Source organism: Oncorhynchus clarkii, chromosome 29 (genome assembly GCF_045791955.1).
Source record: "Oncorhynchus clarkii lewisi isolate Uvic-CL-2024 chromosome 29, UVic_Ocla_1.0, whole genome shotgun sequence".
Lineage (NCBI taxonomy): Eukaryota > Metazoa > Chordata > Actinopteri > Salmoniformes > Salmonidae > Oncorhynchus > Oncorhynchus clarkii.
The window spans coordinates 29,411,700-29,432,148 of NC_092175.1; the positions used below are offsets into that span (position 1 = coordinate 29,411,700).

Sequence of the window (20,449 nt, forward strand, 5' to 3'; positions counted from 1 at the left end):
CCATGCAGTCATGAGTGAACCAGGAGTACAGGAGGGGACTGAGCATGCACCCATGAGGGGCCCCCGTGTTGAGGATCAGCGTGGCGGATGTGTTGTCACCTACCCTTACCACCTGGGGGTGGTCCATCTGGAAGTCCAGGATCCAGTTGCAGAGGGAGGTGTTTAGTCCCAGGGTCCTTAGCTTAGTGATGAGCTTTGAGGGCACTATGGTGTTGAATGCTGAGCTGCAGTCAATTAATAACATTCTCACATAGGTGTTCCTTTTGTCCAGGTGGGAAAGGGCAGTGTGGAGTGCAATAGAGATTGCATCATTTGTGGATCTGTTGGAGTGGTATGCAAATTAGAGTGGGTGACCAGCCTTTCAAAGCATTTCATGGCTACAGACGTGAGTGCCACGGGTCGGTAGTCATTTAGGCAGGTTACCTTAGTGTTCTTGGGCACAGGGACTATGGTGGTCTGTTTGAAACATGTTGGTATCACAGACTCAGTCAAGGAGAGGTTGAATATGTCAGTGAAGAAACTTGCCAGTTGGTGCGCATGCTCGGAGTACATGTCCTTTTAATCCGTCTGGCCCTGCAGCCTTGTGAATGTTGACCTGTTTAAAGGTCTTACTCACATCAGCTGCGGTGAGCATGATCACACAGTTGTCCGGAACAGCTGATGCTCTCATGCATGTTTCAGTGTTACTTGCCTCGAAGCGAGCATAGAACTTATTTAGCTCATCTGGTAGGCATTGTGTCACTGGGCAGCTCTCGGCTGTGCTTCCCTTTGTAGTCTGTAATAGTTTGCAAGCCCTGCCTCATTCAACTCGCTTCTAATTCTAATACACTCACGTCTTTATCGTAGTTGATTTATTTAGATATAATCACATATGTATCATTAATTTAGTATCTATGCAGTGCTGAAGTAAAAGGTTCTGAAGAACACCTCCAAAAAGAAAGGCCAGGCTGTATCACAACCGGTCGTTATTGGGAGTCCCATAGAGTGGTGCACAATTGGCCCAGCGTCATCCAGGTTTGGCCGGTGTAGGCCGTCATTGTAAATAAGAATTTGTTCTTAACTGACTTGCAGAGTTAAATTTAAAAAATACATGTGATTTGGTAAGAATGCCCCTCTACCTGTGACTGGCAGAACAGGTGTTGTATGTTGAGGATGAGGGCTGCAGTAAATATCTCAGATAGGGGGGAGTGAGGCCTAAGACGGTTTTATAAATAAGCATCAAGCAGTGGGTCTTGCGACTGGTATACAGAGATGACCAGTTTACAGAGGAGTGTAGAGTGCAGTGATGTGTCCTATAAGGAGCATTGGTGGCAAATCTGATGGCCGAATGGAGAGCACCCTTACCTGCCGATCTATAAATTACGTCTCTGTAATCTAGCATAGGTAGGATAGTCATCTGAATCAGGGTTAGTTTGGCAGCTGGGGTGAAAGAGGAGCGATTATTATAGAGGAAACCAAGTCTAGATTTAACTTTAGCCTGCAGCTTTGATATGTGCTGAGAGAAGGACAGTGTACTATCTAGCCATACTCCCAAGTACTTGTATGAGGTGACTACCTCAAGCTCTCTTAACCCTACCTCAAGCTCTAGTGTGTTAAAGGTCCCCAAAGCACACACATCCCTGGGTCTCTCCTCTTTTCAGTTCACTGCAGCTAGCGACTGGAACGAGCTGCAACAAACACTCAAACTGGACAGTTTTATCTCAATCTCTTCATTCAAGACTCGGTCATGGACACTCTTACTGACAGTTGTGTCTGCTTTGCATTATTTATTGTTGTCTGTGCCCAATAATGTGTGTATCATGTTTGTGCTGCTGCCATGTTGTGTTGCTACCATGTTGTTGTCATGTTGTGTTGCTACAGTACCATGCTGTGTTGTCACATGTTGCTGCCATGCTCTGTTGTTGTTTTAGGTATCTATTTAGGTAGTGTTGTGTTTGGAGGATCTAAAATGGTGCCAGAAGAAATGGCAGCTGTTTTACGGGCGCCCAACCAATTGTGCTATTATGTGTTTTTTCACATTTTTTGCACTATTGGTTAGAGCCTGTAAGAAAGCATTTCACTGTACTACACCTGTTGTATTCAGCGCACGTGACAAATAAACTTTGATTTGATTTTATTTGTTGTCTCTCTTTATCCTATACATTTTATTTAAGTTTATATTTTTAGTCCCCCCTGCAGGAGGCCTTTTGGTGGGCCGTCATTGTAAATGAGAATTTGTTCTTAACTGACTTGCCTAGTTAAATAAAGGCTAAATCAAATAAAAAAGAAAGATAAAAATAACGGACAGGAACTGCACTCCAATGTCACTTCCGGTACTTCCAGGCGGGGAATTTTGAAACTTTTGAGGACTGACGAGTTAAATCAAAATGAACTGCTCTCAAGTTATTCAGTCGTAGTTTTGCATTAGTTATTTGTTGTTTAGTTAGCTTGTGTGATATATGTATTTGCTAATTAATTAATAATTTGTTTTTACTAATTTCTCAAGTTAGCTAGCTTGTTGTCGATAGCTACTAGCCAGATAACGTTCATGTGTATTCTTGCTAGCTAATCACCCACCGAATTCGTGTATTAACGTTAGTAAATAAATTGGACAGACGGCAAGGATGAGCAACGAGACACATCAATCATTTTTGGCTGGTCAGTATGTTTAATATTTTGTTCTTTATTTTTTAATTTAGAGAAGTGCTTCTGTTTATAGTAGTGCTTGTCTGTAATTAGCAGATGTGTGGTTCACTCCAATGGCGAGATTATTCTAAATCAGTCAAATTGTCAAATGGCGCCTATTGTGCAGACTCAGTTAGACAGCTAGCTATATGCATCAATCTCAAATCAATGGCGAAGATGGACAGTACAATTATGGAAACAGATGGTCGTCTTCATATTGAGGCATACAGCTGGATCTTCACAACATCTCGACATTACTCCAAGTTTTTAGATAACAAAAAAAAAAAGCTGTCAATTGACTATCAGTCAAGTCATGTTGCTAACTTAAGATCTCACATCATTGTTAGCTGTATAAAGGGAAGCCAATGAGCCAATATTGTTGATGGTTGGAACATTATTTGTCTTATCATACCAGATTCTACCAGCCAGCCACGAAGGAGGTCAGCGCGGTTGACCTCTCCAAATCAAAATGTCCCCAACTCAGTAAGTATTACCCTTTGTCAGCACAACCAGTAACATTTCAATTTACCTTTTGATGTAGTCAAACTGCATCCTGCAAGCATCTTCAGTCTTGTCAGTGCTTTGTCTAAGTGTATATATAATGTTACTGTAATCCACAGGCTCCTACAGACACTGTGAAACGCAGCATCACTGTGAGGAAAATTGCACCCAGGAAAACACAATTCAATGTGAGTTGAAAGAACACAGCAAATTCATTTACAGAATAAGCTGCATAGTTTTAATATGTTTGGTCCTGCTATTTCATATCAGCCCAGTCATATGTGCACAATTGCTTTTGTTTCAGGTACCCTCTGAGGACAACAAAGAAAATGAACAAAGATTGTCTGAAGGCAGTTTGAAGAAGGCCAAAATTTCTATCCCAGGAACTGCCCAGGTTCCTCCACCAAAAGCCACCATGCTCTCCCCGATCTTGGCCCCCTCACCACCCTATCCCCAGGCTGCAGGGAACCCTAAGGACTCAGCATGGTCACAGAAGGTTCGTCGGTCCTACAGCCGCCTAAGCCTAGGGGACCGTTCGTTTGAGCATCCCCAAGGCCAGGACGTGTCCTCCCCATCTCTGCGTCGGGAGACCCTGTTTGGGTTTGAGAAGCTTCAGACACCCCAGGTTCTCCGCAAGGTGGAGCAATCCAGGGTGGGCTCTGAGGCCTCCAAGTCATTCTGTGGGGTCAGCTCCTTCACCCTGATAGAAGGGGACGACAGTGCTGCAGCTGCTCCTGAGCCAGATGTCAACATTCCTGGAGTTGCTGTGGTAAAGGAGAAGAGGAGGAGGAAGAAGGTTCCTCAAATAAAAAAGTGAGACCATAACTGTATCGCATTAGTGGATACCCACTCCTCTCAGGGCAGGTCTGGTGGATTTGACTAGCAGAAGTGACTACGTAGGAGGTTAGGAGAACTTATGCAGCAGGTTAGTACAATTTACGAATAGGGTTAGCTAAAATTGTCCACAACTTGAACATATCTAGCTATAACCACTCCTGCCTGAGAACAGTCTTGGTTTCCAATAATGGGATTCTGTGAGAACAGAGGGCATATGATACTACTGTGGTCACTGTTGACAACATTAATAAACAACTTAACCATAGTAGACTACAGTGTATATTCAATCTAATTTATTCATGAAGCCCTTCTTACATCAGCTGATGTCACAAAGTGCTGTACAGAAAACCAGCCTAAAACCCCAAACGGCAAGCAATGCAGGTGTAGAAGCACAGTGGCTAGGAAAAACTCCCTAGAAAGGCCAGAACCTAGGAAGAAACCTAGAGAGGAACCAGGCTATGAGGGGTGGCCAGTCCTCTTCTGGCTGTGCCGGGTGGAGATTTTAACAGAACATGGCCAAGATGTTCAAATGTTCATAGATGACCAGCAGGGTCAAATAATAATAATCACTGTGATTATAGAGGAGTAAATGTCAGTTAGCTTTTCATAGCCGACCATTCAGTGTCTCTACCGCTCCTGCTGTCTCTAGAGAGTTGAAAACAGCAGGTCTGGGATAGGTAGCACGTCCAGTGAACAGGTCAGGGTTCCATGGCCACAGGCAGAACAGTTGAAATTGGAGCAGCAGAATGACCAGGTGGACTGGGGACAGCAAGGAGACATCAGGCATGGTCCTAGACCTCAGGTCCTCCTAGAGAATTAGAGAGCATACTTAAATTCACACAGGACACCGGATAAAACAGAATAAATAATCCAGATGTAACAGACTGACCCTAGCCCCCCGACACACATAAACTATTGCAGCATAAATACTGGAGGCTGAGACGGGAGGAGTTGGGAGACACTAAGGCACCTTCCGACGATACCCCCAAAGAGGGCCAAACACCATCAAGAAATGAAAAGTAACACTTATTGCTTGCTTAAACTATTTTCAAGATGGAGATGTGAAAGACCCTATAGCATATGTACCTTTGTGTTGATCTACTTTTCCATTTCCTTCCTACCCAGCTGGCAGAGTTGGACGACCTTGCTGCAAAGATGAATGCAGATTTTGAAGAGGCGGAAGGATTTGATTTGGTGGTGGAATAAACTCATAGGTCATCCTCAAAGACTTTGACATGTAACTAGAAATCCTTTTTGCCAAGATTGGAGAAAGTAAACTTTTTACACTTCTATGATTGCATTTCTAAGGTGATGAGGTGTGAAAGTAGTTGATATTTGCATAAATATGGCACCTATGGGAACAACAAACAGGATTAATTTACAATACAGATGTAGGCTTTTTCAATGTTCTAAATGTGAGATTGGTTTAAAAAGTGACTTAATACGAGTTGTGTAATCTTAAAACCAGTTTCTATCTTCACTGATGTTCCTGTCACTTTGATAGGTTGATATTTCTTTTCTTTTTGAGATAACAACTTCATTAGGTCACAAGGACATTATCTTGTGTTGAAGAGCACCCTTTTATATTTTAAATCATTGTAAATTGGATTACAGACATCGGGTGTGTTTTAACTTGTAAGATTTATTTACAAAGCATTTTCTGTGATGTTGAGATTAGTTGTTTGTTTTTTGCTTTTTACTTTGTTCTTTTCCTAAGTGTTAGAATTTGGCACAGAAGATGTCCAAACTAAGAATCTTTATCATGGCAGATTGTCATGTCCTACTATGATTTCAGAACTTGTGTTTTTGGATTTGATTGAAGCCTGCATGTCATGCATTCCCTTGTCACATTTGTTCTCTAGAGGGTGCTCTCACCCTCTCATTGTGGAAGCCATCACTGTTTTTACATATAAAATATTAGTTTAAATGTAATTATTTATTCCTCTTATATACAGTTGCAGTTGGAAGTTTTATATACACCTTAGCCAAATACATTTAAACTCTGTTTTTCACAATTCCTGACATTTAATCCTAGTAAAAAAAATCCCTGTCTTGGGGCAGTTAGGATCACCACTTTATTTTAAGAATGTAAAATGTCAGAATAACAGTGGAGAGAATGATTTATTTAAGCTTTTAGAATTTTGGCCCATTCCTCCTGACAGAGCTGGTGTAACTGAGTCAGGTTTGTAGGCCTCCTTGCTCGCATACGCTTTTTCAGTTCTGCCCACAAATGTTCTATTCGATTGAGGTCAGGGCTTTGTGATGGCTACTTCAATACCTTGACTTTGTTGTCCTTTAGCCATTTTTCCACAACTTTGGAAGTATGCTTGGGGTCATTGTCCATTTGGAAGACCCATTTGTGACCAAGCTATAACTTCCTGACTGATGTCTTGAGATGTTGCTTCAATATATCCACATAATTTTCCTCCCTCATGCCATCTATTTTGTAAAGTGCACCAGTCCCTCCTGCAGCAAAGCAACCCCATAACATGATGCTGCCACCCCCGTGCTTCACGGTTGGGATGGTGTTCTTCAGGTTGCAAGTCTCCCCCTTTTTTTCCTCCAAACATAGTTCTATTTTTGTTTCATCAGACCAGAGGACATTTCTCCAAAAAGTACGATCTTTGTCCCCATGTGCAGTTGCAAACCGTAGTCTGCCTTTTCTATGGTGGTTTTGGAGCAGTGGCTTCCTTGCTGAGCGGCCTTTCAGGTTATGTCAATATAGGACTTGTTTTACTGTGGATATAGATACTTTTGTGCCTGATTCCTCCAGCATCTTCACAAGGTCCTTTACTGTTGTTCTGGGATTGATTTGCACTTTTCGCACAAAAGTACTTTCATCTCTAGGAGACAGAACGTGTCTCCTTCCTGAGCGGTATGAAGGCTGCGTGGTCCCATGGTGTTTACAGATGAACGTGGTACCTTCAGGCGTTTGGAAATTGCTGCCAAGGGTGAACCAGACTTGTGGAGGTCTACACATCTTTTTCTGAGTTTGACTGAAATTTATTTTGATTTTCCCATGTCGTCAAGCAAAGACGCACTGAGTTTGAAGGTAGGCCTTGAAATACATCCACAGGTATACCTCCAATTGACTCAAATTATGTCAATTAGCCCATCAGAAGCTTTTAAAGCCATGACATTTTCTGTACGTTTCCAAGCTGTTTAAAGGCACATTTAACGTAGTGTGTAAATTTAAGACCCACTGGAATTGTGATACAGTGAAATAATCTGTAAACAATTGTTGGAAAAATTACTTGTGTCATGCACAAAGTAGATGTCCTAACCGACTTGCCAAAACTATAGTTTGGCCAGCAGCATACAACCCTGCATACCACTGCTGGCTTGCTTCTGAAGCTAAGCAGGGTTGGTCCTGCTCGGTCCATGGATGGGAGACCAGATGCTGCTGAAATTGGTTTTGGAGGGCCAGTAGGAGGCACTCTTTCCTCTGGTCTAAAAAAAATATTCCAATGCCTGTGTAGGGTGCCGTCTTTCGGATGGGATGTTAAACAGGTGTCCGGACTCTCTGAGGTCATTAAAGATCCCATGGCACTTATCGTGAGAGTAGGGGTGTTAACCCCTGTGTCCTGGCTAAATTCCCAATCTGGCCCTCAAACCATCATGATTTGATTTGATGGTCACCTAATAATCCCCAGTTTACAATTGGCTCATTCATCCCCCTTCCTCTCCCCTGTAACTATTCCCCAGGTCGTTGCTGCAAATGAGAACGTGTTCTCAGTCAACTTACCTGGTAAAATAATGGATTCAAATAAAAAATAGTTTGTTAACAAGAAATTTGTGGAGTGGTTGAAAAATGAGTTTTAATGACACCAACCTAAGTGTGTGTAAACTTCTGACTTCAACTGTATGATGGTTTAGATTTGAGTGATTTTAAGACTTTATCTGATCAAATTTATTATCAGATGTAACACTTCTTATTGGCTGTCTTCTCCATGACTGACTCCAGTATATTGAATTTTTGTTGTTGTAAGGACTAGCTTATAGTGGTTGCTTTTTTGTACATTTCTGTTTCATGAATATAATAAATAGTTTGAGCTATATTCTGTCTAGTAATGGTTGTACGAAACACACTGAGTTGTAGATGTTGTGTCCTTTTGTATGGGTTTGGTATTAGGGTAATTCATGTTTCTTTAAACATATGTTTTGAAGGAACATTTTACCAGGCCAGTGATCCTGAATGTCAATTTGTTTATATTAAGTATCAATGTTCTAGGTCTCTGAAAAAAGATTGTCCTTAGAATTTAAGGAGTCACTTGATTTCTGAGTTATCTAACCTATATTTGGGTTGGGTCTCACATTAGCCCCACACTGCTTTGTCCTTCCCTTCTCTTTGCTGGAGGGTCTCAATGCAGTACTGCCATTGATTGTGAGTGGAGGGCTGTGCTGTATCACACAATTGGCAATCGATTCGGGGAAAGGGGCTGCGGGCGATGGACAACTACAGACAATAGGATTGTATTGCTATAACCTCAGAGCTAGAAATTAATTAAAATGAATGTCTGTATGTATAACTGGTGTCAAACATCCCGAAAGCACTTGTGTCCCTCTGTACCTACCAACTGTCAGGGTCTAGTGATATGGTAATTGAATGTGATCATTAATTGCAAACAATCATGTTTCTTGGTATGTGGTTGCTTAACATGCTATTGTAATTCAATGGGGTTCTCAACGCTTTCCTTAATTTTCGTTGTCATGGTGTCTTTTGCAGTGATACAATTAGGGACAGGCAGGTCAATAGCAAGCTGGACATTAATAACCAGTCAATCTCCTAAACACTGGAATCCAAACAGTTGAATTGTATACATAACTTAAGGGCAACTTTATTTGAGAAAATGCACAGACAACATTTTGGTTTCAGTCTAAACTTCCTTGACATGAACATAACAATAATGAATTCTTGAATATTGTTATTGAGTAAACTAAGCTTGTTGCACAAATAGGTCTTTTTAAATTTTTTATGAACATTGCCCATACCATGTCATTTGAATAGAGTAGCTGACCAATGTTTAATTTTATCGGGCGTGATAAAAATAGAAAAAGAGCACGTGTTTTGTCTATGAAGTAGTTTTCACATGAGATTTGAAAAATCACTTTAGGCTAGTGGATGGGTGCAAAGGATTTATTGATGTTTCATGCATGCTCCACCGCAATTGGAAAATTGTTACATCAGATGGAGGGTGCAAGCAGAATCCTGGTACAAAACATCAATGAGCATCTCAACCTGTGTCATTCTTATGGGTCCTCTGACAGAGTATGTGCTAGCACTCACTGCTTATGTGGTTTAGGATATCAGAATTAATGATTAAGATCAAGTTAATTGAGTTAAGTTGACTATTTATGCTTCTTGACTTAGACAGAATTACTGGCACGTTTAAAACATTTCACACCATGTTTTAGGTAAGTCTGACTGTGATTTGAGATTGATGGTATTTGCTGATATACTATGTTTGTGTTGACTTAAAGTATTTCAAGAATAACTTAACAGATGTTAGTGGTTTTGTGGTTAATGGCCTGTTTTAAGTTAGCATAACTATTATACCCTTATGAAAGTGCTCAGTTAAATTAGCTCACAGAAAATGTATTCAGCATGTAGTAATGTCCTAACTTTGCTATAATTCTGTTATTTTTCCAAATAGTTGAGCTATGGTCCAGAAAATATATTTGAATCATCAGAAAGTATCAAGGAAATAACACAGGAAGAGGAATAGTTGCAGACCGCACAGCAGGGAAAAGATTGTCCCTGCACCCAGGGACTACCACACAAAAGCAGTGGAGGAGGACTTGGGTTTGGGGAAGCAGCAGGGGATGGAGAAGTACTTCACTCCCGTGCAGCATAAGCAGGGGACCAGGAGCCACAGGCACAGCAGGCCCCACCTCCATGACCATCACGAGAGGGACCACAAGCATTGCAAGATTGCTGACCAAAAAACTGATCACCACAAACACCATCTCCGCCATCACCACAACCATGATTATCATCACCATCCTCATCACCAGCACGAGCTAGATTGGTCAAAGGATCACAATTGTCATGGGTATGTTTGATTAAATTAGTTTATTAGTTCACCAATTTCTGAAATCTTGGATGGAATTTCTTGTTTTTATATTCAACATTTTGGAAATTGTACATATTTTGAGAAATATTCAGATGTGACAAAATGATCTTTGCCTAGTTTAATAACCAGCCCTGCGTTATTGTAAAACGTGTAACTCACAGGAGGTTGGTGGCACCTTAATTGGGGAGGACAGAATTGTTGTAATGGCTGGAGCGGAATAAGTGAAAAGGTGTCAAATACATCAAACACATGGTTTCCATGTTCCATGCATTATTATGAGCTGTCCTCCCCTCAGCAGCCTCCACTGGTGTAACTGAGCCCTAAGAGTATGGTCTCTGAACACTGCTGTCATCCTGTTCTCCTCTTGCAGTAGCAACCATTCAACATCAGAGGGCAACATTGTCTGCCACCATGGCCACAACAATCACACTCACCACCACAATGAGAAATCACACCACTCTCCCCCTGGCCATCCTCATCACCAACACCAACCGCATCACCATGCTACAGATGTGACCTCCCACCCTCAGGTTGCAGCAACTTCCTCCAGCTCCACCTCTGGTTCCTCATCATCATCTTTCTCATCTTCCTTCTCTTCCTTAACATCATCCTCTTCCTCCTCGTCATCCTCTGGCTCTTCATCCACCTGGTCCTCTCAGACCACTATAAATGAGTCTGTGAAGGATTACAAACATCCACTGCAGAACCCCAAGTACTCACAGTCCTGCACTGAAATCTCTGAGGGGAGGAAGGCCTATGATGAAGAGGAAGATGAGACATCTCCTTTGATAGATGATGAAGGCTATCTCCACAAGTCCCCAAGCCAGGAAAGGAGCCTGAAAGGAAAAAAGAAAAAGAAAGCTGTGTCCTCTCATCTGACCCCTGCCAAGATCACCCTGAAGAAGCAGGAGAGTGCTAAATTGGTAGGAATGGCTGGCAAAGTCCGCAAGGCAAAGTCAATGGAGGCGCTGTCCCATTGTGAGGACAGGGATGGAGATGCAGATACCATTGTAGATCAGGAGGAGTTGTGGAAAAGCAAGGAGGTAGCCAATAAGAACTTAGTGAAGGACAAGCTGAAGTTCTCTGCCTTTCTGAACGAGATCACCAGGCAGGTGCTCAGCCCATACAGACTCACCTCTCTTGGAGTCACAGCTGCTCACAGGCCTAGCAGCCCAGGACAAGCCTCCCTGAGGTTCCCCAAGGTGGAACGCACAGGGGAGCAGAGTCAAAGACAGAAGAGTAGTCGGCCTGGCAGTGCAAGCTCTACGACAGTTAGTGTTCACTCCCATATCAGTAGGCATTCCCATTCCAGGAAGCACTCTCATTCCATCAAGCACTCTCGCTCCCATCTCGGCGCAAACCAGCATCACCAACACCATTGCCACCATCAGCCTGCAAGAGACATACACCACAGTCCTAGCAGCCACACCGATGACAGCAGTAGCCCAGGAAATAGCCCCTCATCAAGACATCACTCCCGTTCTTCAACACCACACCATCATAACCAGCATCTCTCCCATTCTCAATCTCACCACCATCACAGAGGTCTTCAAAGTCCATCTCATCACCATGGAGACCACCAAAGCCCAAAGCATCACCATGGAGACCACCACAGCCCCACTCATCCCCATCACCATGGACACCACCACAGACAAATTCATCCCCATGGAAACCACCACAGCCCAAGCCACTCCCGTGATCATGGGGACCTTCACAGCCCCAGTCATCCCCATCTCCATGGAGGCCAACACAGCCCAACTCATCCCCATGGAGACCTCCACAACCCCAGTCATCCCCATCATCATGGAGATCTCCACAGATCCAGTCATCTCCATCACCATGGAGACCACCACAGCTCAACCCATCACTATGCCCATGGAGATCACCACAGCCAAACTCATCCCCATGGAGACCACCACAGCCCAACTCATCCCCATCACCATGGAGACCACCACAACCCAACTCATTCCCATCATCATGGAGACCACCACAGCCCAACTCATCCCCATCACCATGGAGGCCACCACAGCCCAACCCATCACCATGGAGACCACCACAGCCCAACTAATCCCAATCACCAAGGATACCACCACAGCCCAAATCATCCCCATGGAGACCACCACAACCCAACTCATTCCCATCACCATGGAGACCACAACAGCCCAACTCATCACCATGGAGACCACAACAGCCCAACTCATCCCCATCACCATGAAGACCACCACAGCCCAACTCAATCCTATCACCATGGAAACCAACACAGACAAATTCATCCCCATGGAGTCCACCACAGCCCAACTCACCCCTATCACTATGGAGACCATCATAGCCCAACTCACCCCCATCACCATGGAGACCTTCACAGCCAAACACTTTCCCATCACCATGGAGATCATCACAGCCCTAGTCATCACCATGGAGACCACCACAGCCCAACTCATCCCCGTCACCATGGAGACCACCATGGCCCAACTCATCCTCGTCACCATGGAGACCACCACGGCCCCACTCATTACCGTCACCATGGAGACCACCACAGCCCCACTCATTCCCATCACCATGGAGACCACCACAGCCCCACTCATCCCCATCACCATGGAGACCACCACAGCCCAAGCCATTCTCATCACCATGGAGACCACCACAGCCCAACCCATCACCATCACCATGGAGACCACCACAGCCCAACTCATCACCATTCCCATGGAGACCACCACAGCCAAACTCATCCCCAACACCATGGAGACCACCACAACCCAACTCATCACCATGGAGAATATCACAGCCCAACACTTTCCCATCACCATGGAGACCATCACAGCCCAAGTCATTCCGATCACCACGAAGGTCACCACAGCCCAATTCATCACCATCACCATGGAGACCACCACAGCCCAACCCATCACCATTCCCATGGAGACCACCACAGCCAAACCCATCCCCAACATCATGGAGACCACCAAAACCCAACTCACCCCCATCAGCATGGAGAATATCATAGCCCAACACTTTCCCATCACCATGGAGAACATCACAGCCCAAGTCATTCCGATCACCATGAAGATCACCACAGCCCAACCCATCACCATTCCCATGGAGACCACCACAGCCAAACTCATCCCCAACACCATGGACACCACCAAAACCCAACTCACCATCATCACCATGGAGACCACCACAGCCCAACTCATCCCCATCACCATGGAGACCACCACAGCCCAACTCATCACCATGGACACCACCACAGCCCAACTCATCACCATGGACACCACCACAGCCCAACTCATCACCATAGACACCACCACAGCCCAACTCATCCCCATCACCATGGACACCACCACAATCCTCTCCACCCAGATTCACACCATCACCACGGCTCCCATCCAGAATCTCTCCATCACCACAGATCCCATCCAGAATCTCTCCATCACCACAGATCTCATCCAGATTCTCTCTATCACCACGACTCCCATACAGAATCTCTCCATCACCAGGGCTCCCATCCAGAATCTCTCCATCCCCAGGGCTCCCATCCAGAATCTCTCCACCACCGCGGCTCCCATCCAGAATCTCTCCATCACCAGGGCTCCCATCCAGAATCTCTCCATCACCGCGGCTCCCATCCAGAATCCCTCCATCACCGCGGCTCCCATCCAGAATCTCTCCATCACCAGGGCTCCCATACAGAATCTCACGATCCCCAAGGCTCCCATCCAGAATCTCTCCATCACCGAGACTCTAATCCAGAATCTCATGATCCCCATGGCTCCCATCCAGAATTTCACGATCCCCATGGCTCCCATCCAGAATCACATGATCCCCATGGCTCCCATCCAGAATCACACGATCCCCATGGCTCCCATCCAGAATGTCACGATCCCCATGGCTCCCATCCAGAATCTCACGATCCCCATGGCTCCCATACAGAATCTCACAATCCCCATGGCTCGCATTCAGAATCTCACGATCCCCATGGCTCCCATACAGAATCTCACAATCCCCATGGCTCGCATACAGAATCTTTCCAACACCATGGCTCGCATACAGAATCTCTCCATCACCACCATAGTTCCCACCAAGATTCCCACCACCACCTCTCTCATTCAGAATCTCAACATTCACACTCCCATTCTGAACCCCATCACATTTCTACCAACCCAGAATCTCATCATCACCACCATCCTTCCAATTCTGAATCTCACCAACATCCCTCACCTGAAGACACACAGCACCACCATCAGCACCATGACGGTCACCACAGCCCATCAAGCCATTCTAAGGAGCACTTTCCTGTCAGTGCATCGGCTACAGAGCTGGAGTCATTGTCCCATTCCAGCAAGTCTGGTTATTCCAGGAATACCAGCAGCCCCATGAGTCAGGACGAGCGGCAGACGGGCTACAGCGGCTCAACTACCTCTCTACATAAAGTATGACATTGCTCCGGGGTTTGGGTTTATCACTATCGCTAGTTATGTCAAGCATTATCTACAGTATACTGTATATTTATTGACCATTTTGTACCGCTGAACATGTTTTACATTCTTAATTAAGCAATTATGTAAGAATGTTCCACTCATTTGTTTTCCATCGATTGTGGAATTAAACATGCAGGCTCCTTCCTAACTACGTAATCATGGATGACACATGGAAAAAGTGATCACATGCAAACTCATGCACATCAAATTATCACACAATGTGTCCCTATTGGTTATCAATGTCTATTAACTAGAAGCTGCAGAATCAATTTCTATTTCTGAAATGCATGTTGTGGACGACTGTAAATACTTTTTTGTTTTGTCCTTCCCATACAGGAAGCATCTGAGGTTAATCGAATAATGTGAGTTTGATTTTGTTTAATTTGATCTCCGTCTTATTGTTTATTGGGGGAATCATTTTAATTGATAAAATAAAGTTTTTTAAAAACGTATTTTCTTGAAGATACACATTATTATCTAACTGAGCACTAAACCCCTCCCCCTCCGCTCTCCTACTTCATTCAGGAAGCTTCAGGAGCAAAATGTGGATCTGCACCACAGTTTGTGCCAGACTGCCGTGCGAATGGAGTGCATGGGAACCGAATTTAAGAGCAGTCACCAGCTCCTTGAGTCAGAACTACAGAACACTTGTGTCGAGCTGAGCAACCTCCTGGACAAATTCAGAAGGTCATGGGTGTGATGAGACATTGGGATGGGTACCTCTAGCATTATGAGGGGGTTCAGAGAGGAGTGGTAGTTCCAATCCATTTTATTTGTCTTTTACAGGGACTCGTTCAAAAGTTTAGAAAAATTCAAATCAGCATTTATTTTGAGTTAATATGCATGACATTGTCAAGCTTAGATAGTGCTATTATTGTACCTCTTACAGTCCTTATGTATCTCTCTCCCACTTCAGACTTACAGATAACAACTCCTACACTCAACAGACCAACAATCTCCTGGAGCAGAAGCTTCATTCAGTGGTGAGGCACCAGAAGATCAAAAGCTCATTTTGCATACAAGTATACATTAGATAAGTCAATAGAAGGAATTTTGTTCACATATCTGGAAAATTGTATCACCATTTTCATCATGTTTATGTTTGTTCTGTCTTATGTGTGTGGTCTGTCAGGCTCAGAGTATGGACGGGGAGCATGAGCATTTGAACCAGCGGATCACATCCCTGACAGATCAGCTGTCCTCAGCCAAGAACACCATCCACAGCATGGAGACTATTAACGTGAGAACTCCTGATGAACAGATCTAGCCGAGACAAAAAGACAACCTAAAACGTGCGCAAAACCATACCAGAGTGGCCAAGTACAGAAAAATACTACTAGTACAGGCCCTGAAACAAATTCACCTGACCTCTATGATCGCCTGACCCTCAAGCCCCAACCTAGGAATGCATATTGCAATAAGAATCAGCTATAGTGCATGGTATGCACTTACACAATGTAGCAAATTGTAACTATGTTCCTCTTTGTATAGTATAAAATGTCTCCTACCTTTCACCATCCAAATCTCCCTTTAGTTTGACCTTCTGTTTATTCATCATGCCCATTTTAGTTGAGAGTAAAACCACCAATAGAAACCATTGTTTTTGCTTCGAGCTGCATGTAGTTAATAAATGTTGTTTTACATAACCCATTGTTTCTAAAAAAAAACCATTGTTAAGAAGCTATGAGTTGTCTTTTAGTTTAGATTTTTTTTTCTTGATGTATAATTGTGCGTTGTTCTTTGTCAACAACATGCCTGTATTCTGTTCTGTGTTTTTAACTTTTGACCATGATTGACGAATCGATTGATTACTCCTTCACCCCTTAGGTAACATCATTGCTGCAGGAAGCCTTCGACCAACATTTCCACCGAGATGATTCTGTCAATCAATTAAATCTCCCTGCTGCGCCACCACCGGTCCAGTTCATGGACAGTCATCATTATGGAAAGGTCACCGCCACAGGGGAGGACCTATCGCTGGGAACATTGCCAGAAGAGGAGGAATCTGATTGGTCGGAAATGGGGGATGAGGCTCCAAAATGTGTTCTGAGGTCAGGGGGAGATCATCATGGTGGTACAGCGTTTCAACCGTGGAGACAAGAGCGTATTAGCTGGGCAGGGCAGGGAGAAGGAGAGACAGAGAGTGAGTCAGGGAGTGAGGAGATTGTCAGACAAAACCCTCCCCGCTCCCAGCAGGTCCCCCATCTCCATGTTACCATTCGCTCTGAGACCTTACCAGCCCCCATAGATGGTGTCACCCTCACCACCATTTTCAAGAGCTCAGCTGATGGCCCAACAGAGGATGTGTACAGGGCCACTGCAAGCCGCAAACTAGGCTCTCCCATCCGCATCCTGTCAGCCAGTCTGGATGAGATCCCCTCCTGTAGGGGGAAGAATCAAAGACAGGAGGAGCAGCATGGCCAGCTGAAGGGCACAGGGGCCATGATGGACCTCCACCAACCAGAGGATGGTACCATGGATGACTCAGAAGATGAGATCATCCGTAACTGGAGGACAAGGAGCGGGGACATGGGTGATGATGGCGGTGTGGATACCACGGAGGCAGATCCTGGCAGCAGTCTGGAAAACTTGCAGTCGGCCCAAAATATGCTCAACCACTTCATCTGCCAGCTGCAGCCCAGCGAGGGGGAGGACATGGGATACCGGACAAAGTGCTGAATGGGGAAAGAACACAGCTGTGACACCTGATCTCTTCACAGAGACACAGATGTTGACTGGGTTGGTGCATAGTTGTTTAAGTAATTAAACTTAAGAGTGATTTTTGTTACATTTGATATTCATAATTCATCTATGAGTATGTTGTATTTTAAACATAAAGCAACAAAATTGGTCTTTATAACCAATTTAATAATAATAATTTAAATTATAATTCAATTATTTAAATCTGATTTGAAATTTTCCAGGCCTAAATATTATTCAAAATTTAAAAAACAGCCAGCAACAAGTAAGAAATAAACTCAAATATTATTTTTGTTCTGCACCTGAAGCTATTAAGGCAAGCGGCCCAAGTTGGAGATCGAGGATCCCCAGTTCCACGTTTTGATATTTATGATATATTTCTCTATTCATAGTCAAAAACATGTCCTGGTGTGTTTTTTGTTGTTGTTACGCTATGCAGGGAATGGCTTTGATGTCCTCCAGAGGTAACATCAAACAAAAATCACGTCACTTTGATATCTCCTGTTCTCGGGTGCGATCTCTCCGGGAAATACTGTCCAGGCCTCCCTCCCGTCTCATCATAGCAGAGCACCGAGAACTTCACAGCCCAGCGCTTTCCCATCACCATGGAGACCACGGCCAAATCTCGCCCATTCCACTGATTTATAGAAAATAGATCCTTTCAGAACCTCTTGTGCATAATTCATTATAGTGGTTGGTGTGTGTCTTTCTCTCGGTGCGTGCATGTTAGATAAGACGACAAGTGTTTCACAGAATATAGGTCCTTAGGTAAGATTTAAGACATGTACATAGATATACTTTGTTTGTCCTCATAAATTAATTCCTCTGCAGACAGACATAATGCAAGGTCTAGTTTGGACAATGTATACCATCAAATATTTACTACAAATAGTATCCGTTGGACATCACGGTGGATTGGAAACAAGCTTTCTTAAGTTTTAGTTAATGGTGATAAAATGAAAACAGAATTTGGGGATGGATCGTGTGGTCTGGTGTGAATGGTTCCAACTGCTGAAATGTATAAAGATTTCCTCCCTAAAGTAATAGTTAAGAATCCTTGGGGAAAACAAAGAAACATATGTATTCTTCTTGCATGCAAACTATGTTTTATCTTATAATATTGATGTTTATGTCTCCATGTTGATATGATGGAAAAAGCAACATGACATAATGTAAAACATTATCACCATTATCATTGTGTTCACCAGAGGCATGCAACTGTCCAGTGAGATACACTACCTTTCAAAAGTTAGGGGTCACTTAGAAATGTCTTTATTTTTTAAAAGAAATCCACATTTTTTGTCCATTAAAATAACCAAATTGATCAGAAATACAGTTTAGACATTGTTAATGACTATTGTAGCTGGAAACGGCAGATTAAAAAATATATGGAATGTCTACATAGGTGTACAGAAGCCCATTATCAGCAACTTCAACTCCTGTGTTCCAATGGCACGTTGTGTTAGCTAATCCAAGTTTATAATTTTAAAAGGCTAATTGATCATTAGAAAACCCTTTTGCAAGTATCTTAGCACAGCTGAAAACTGTTGTGTTGATTAAAGAAGCGATACAACTGTCCTTCTTTAGACTAGTTGAGTATCTGGAGCATCAGCATTTGTGGGTTCGGTTACAGGCTCAAAATGGCCAGAAACAAATAACTTTCTTCTGAAACTTATCAGTCTATTATTGTTCTGTGAAATGAAGGCTATTCCATGTGAGAAATTGCCAAGAAACTGAAGATCTCATACAGTGCTGTGTACTACTCCCTTCACAGAACAGCGCAAACTGGCTAACCAGAATAGAAAGACGAGTGGGAGGCCCGGGTGCACAACTGAGCAAGAGGACAAGTACACTAGAGTGCCTAGTTTGAGAAACAGACACCTCACAAGTCCTCAACTGACAGCTTCATTAAATAGTATCTGCAAAACACCAGTCTCAACGTCAACAGTGAAGAGGCGATTCCATAGATGCTGGCCTTCTAGGCATTTCTTGCATGGAATAGCCTTAATTTCTCAGAACAAAAATAGAGCAATTGTTTCTAGCCATTTTGAGCATGTAATCAAACCCACAAATGCTGATGCTCCAGATACTCAACTAGTCTAAAGAAGGCCAGTTTTATTGCTTCTTTAATCAGAACAACAGTTTTCAGCTGTGCTAACATAATTGCAAAAGGGTTTTCTAATTATCAATTAGCCTTTTAAAATGATACACTTGAATCAGCCAACACAACGTGTCATTGGAACACATGAGTGATGGTTGCTGATAATGGGCCTCTGTACGCCTATGTAGATATTTCATAAAAAATCAGCCGTTTCCAGCTACAACAGTCATTTACAACATTAACAATATCTACACTGTATTTATAATCTATTTTATAAAAAAATGAGCGTTTCTTCCAAAAGCAAGGACATTTCTAAGTGACCCCAAACTTTTGAACGGTAGTGTATGTATGATACAGCATAAGCAATGTTATTATGCCACATGACATTTCTGTTTTGTCCTGTATGGTATTTCCCGCTGGTGACCATAGTAAAGATATTTGGATGGATTGGAAGAAGCATATAGGCAAAGTTGAAAAAATACTATAAGCAACATTTATTTATCTTCAACTTAGCATATAGGTTGTTGGGAACATATATCTCTATTTTCAACCAAAATCATAGTCACTATGTCACATGTCAACATTTGAGGAAAACAGAGTGTGTTGTGATGTCTATGCTGCCGTGCTCTCTGCTGCCTCGCCCTCCAATCCATACCTCTGTCCTCCATGGTGTATTTCAGGACCAGTGATAGATAGATTTCCACTATTTACGGTATATGTTACATATTTATTATTTAGAAGTGGCGGTTGCTATCACCATATTTCACCTTGTTCTAATTCCCTAGGTTGATCTTAATTTCAACAAACCATGTGTGATATGGTTTAGCACTGTAGAGCTGCTACTGTCTGTATTTTTGTGTTGTGTCCTATAAATGTGTCTGAATGTTCTCAATAAATATAGTCATCTATAATTTACAAATTTATTAACATCAAATAATTCCATAAAACATCTAGCATAATTGATTCAGTTGAATATGTTAAAAGGTGACAGAGTTAGATTGAGTCAGTCAGTCAGTTATCACCATGGGGAGCCACTCTTTGATTTATGGTTTCTCTGCATGCAGCAGCTTTACTGAGATATGAGTAATATATGAGTA

The 20,449-nt window shown here is 43.2% G+C and overlaps 2 protein-coding genes across 2 annotated transcripts; both read left to right on the top strand.

Moving 5' to 3' along the window:
- Positions 1–2,300: 2,300 nt before the first annotated feature.
- Positions 2,301–14,913, top strand: LOC139388192 (uncharacterized). The gene is made up of 7 exons (XM_071134753.1): positions 2,301–2,637; positions 3,080–3,147; positions 3,285–3,353; positions 3,470–3,978; positions 10,447–11,300; positions 11,389–14,503; positions 14,888–14,913. The coding sequence occupies exons 1-6, from the start codon at positions 2,604–2,606 to the stop codon at positions 14,448–14,450; spliced, it is 4,596 nt and encodes a 1,531-aa protein (XP_070990854.1). The 5' UTR covers positions 2,301–2,603; the 3' UTR covers positions 14,451–14,503; positions 14,888–14,913.
- Positions 14,790–18,193, top strand: LOC139388700 (uncharacterized). The gene is made up of 6 exons (XM_071135550.1): positions 14,790–14,913; positions 15,077–15,238; positions 15,468–15,534; positions 15,684–15,791; positions 16,379–17,290; positions 17,691–18,193. Coding segments are annotated over exons 1-5 (1,191 nt in total). The 5' UTR covers positions 14,790–14,911; the 3' UTR covers positions 17,231–17,290; positions 17,691–18,193.
- Positions 18,194–20,449: the final 2,256 nt, after the last annotated feature.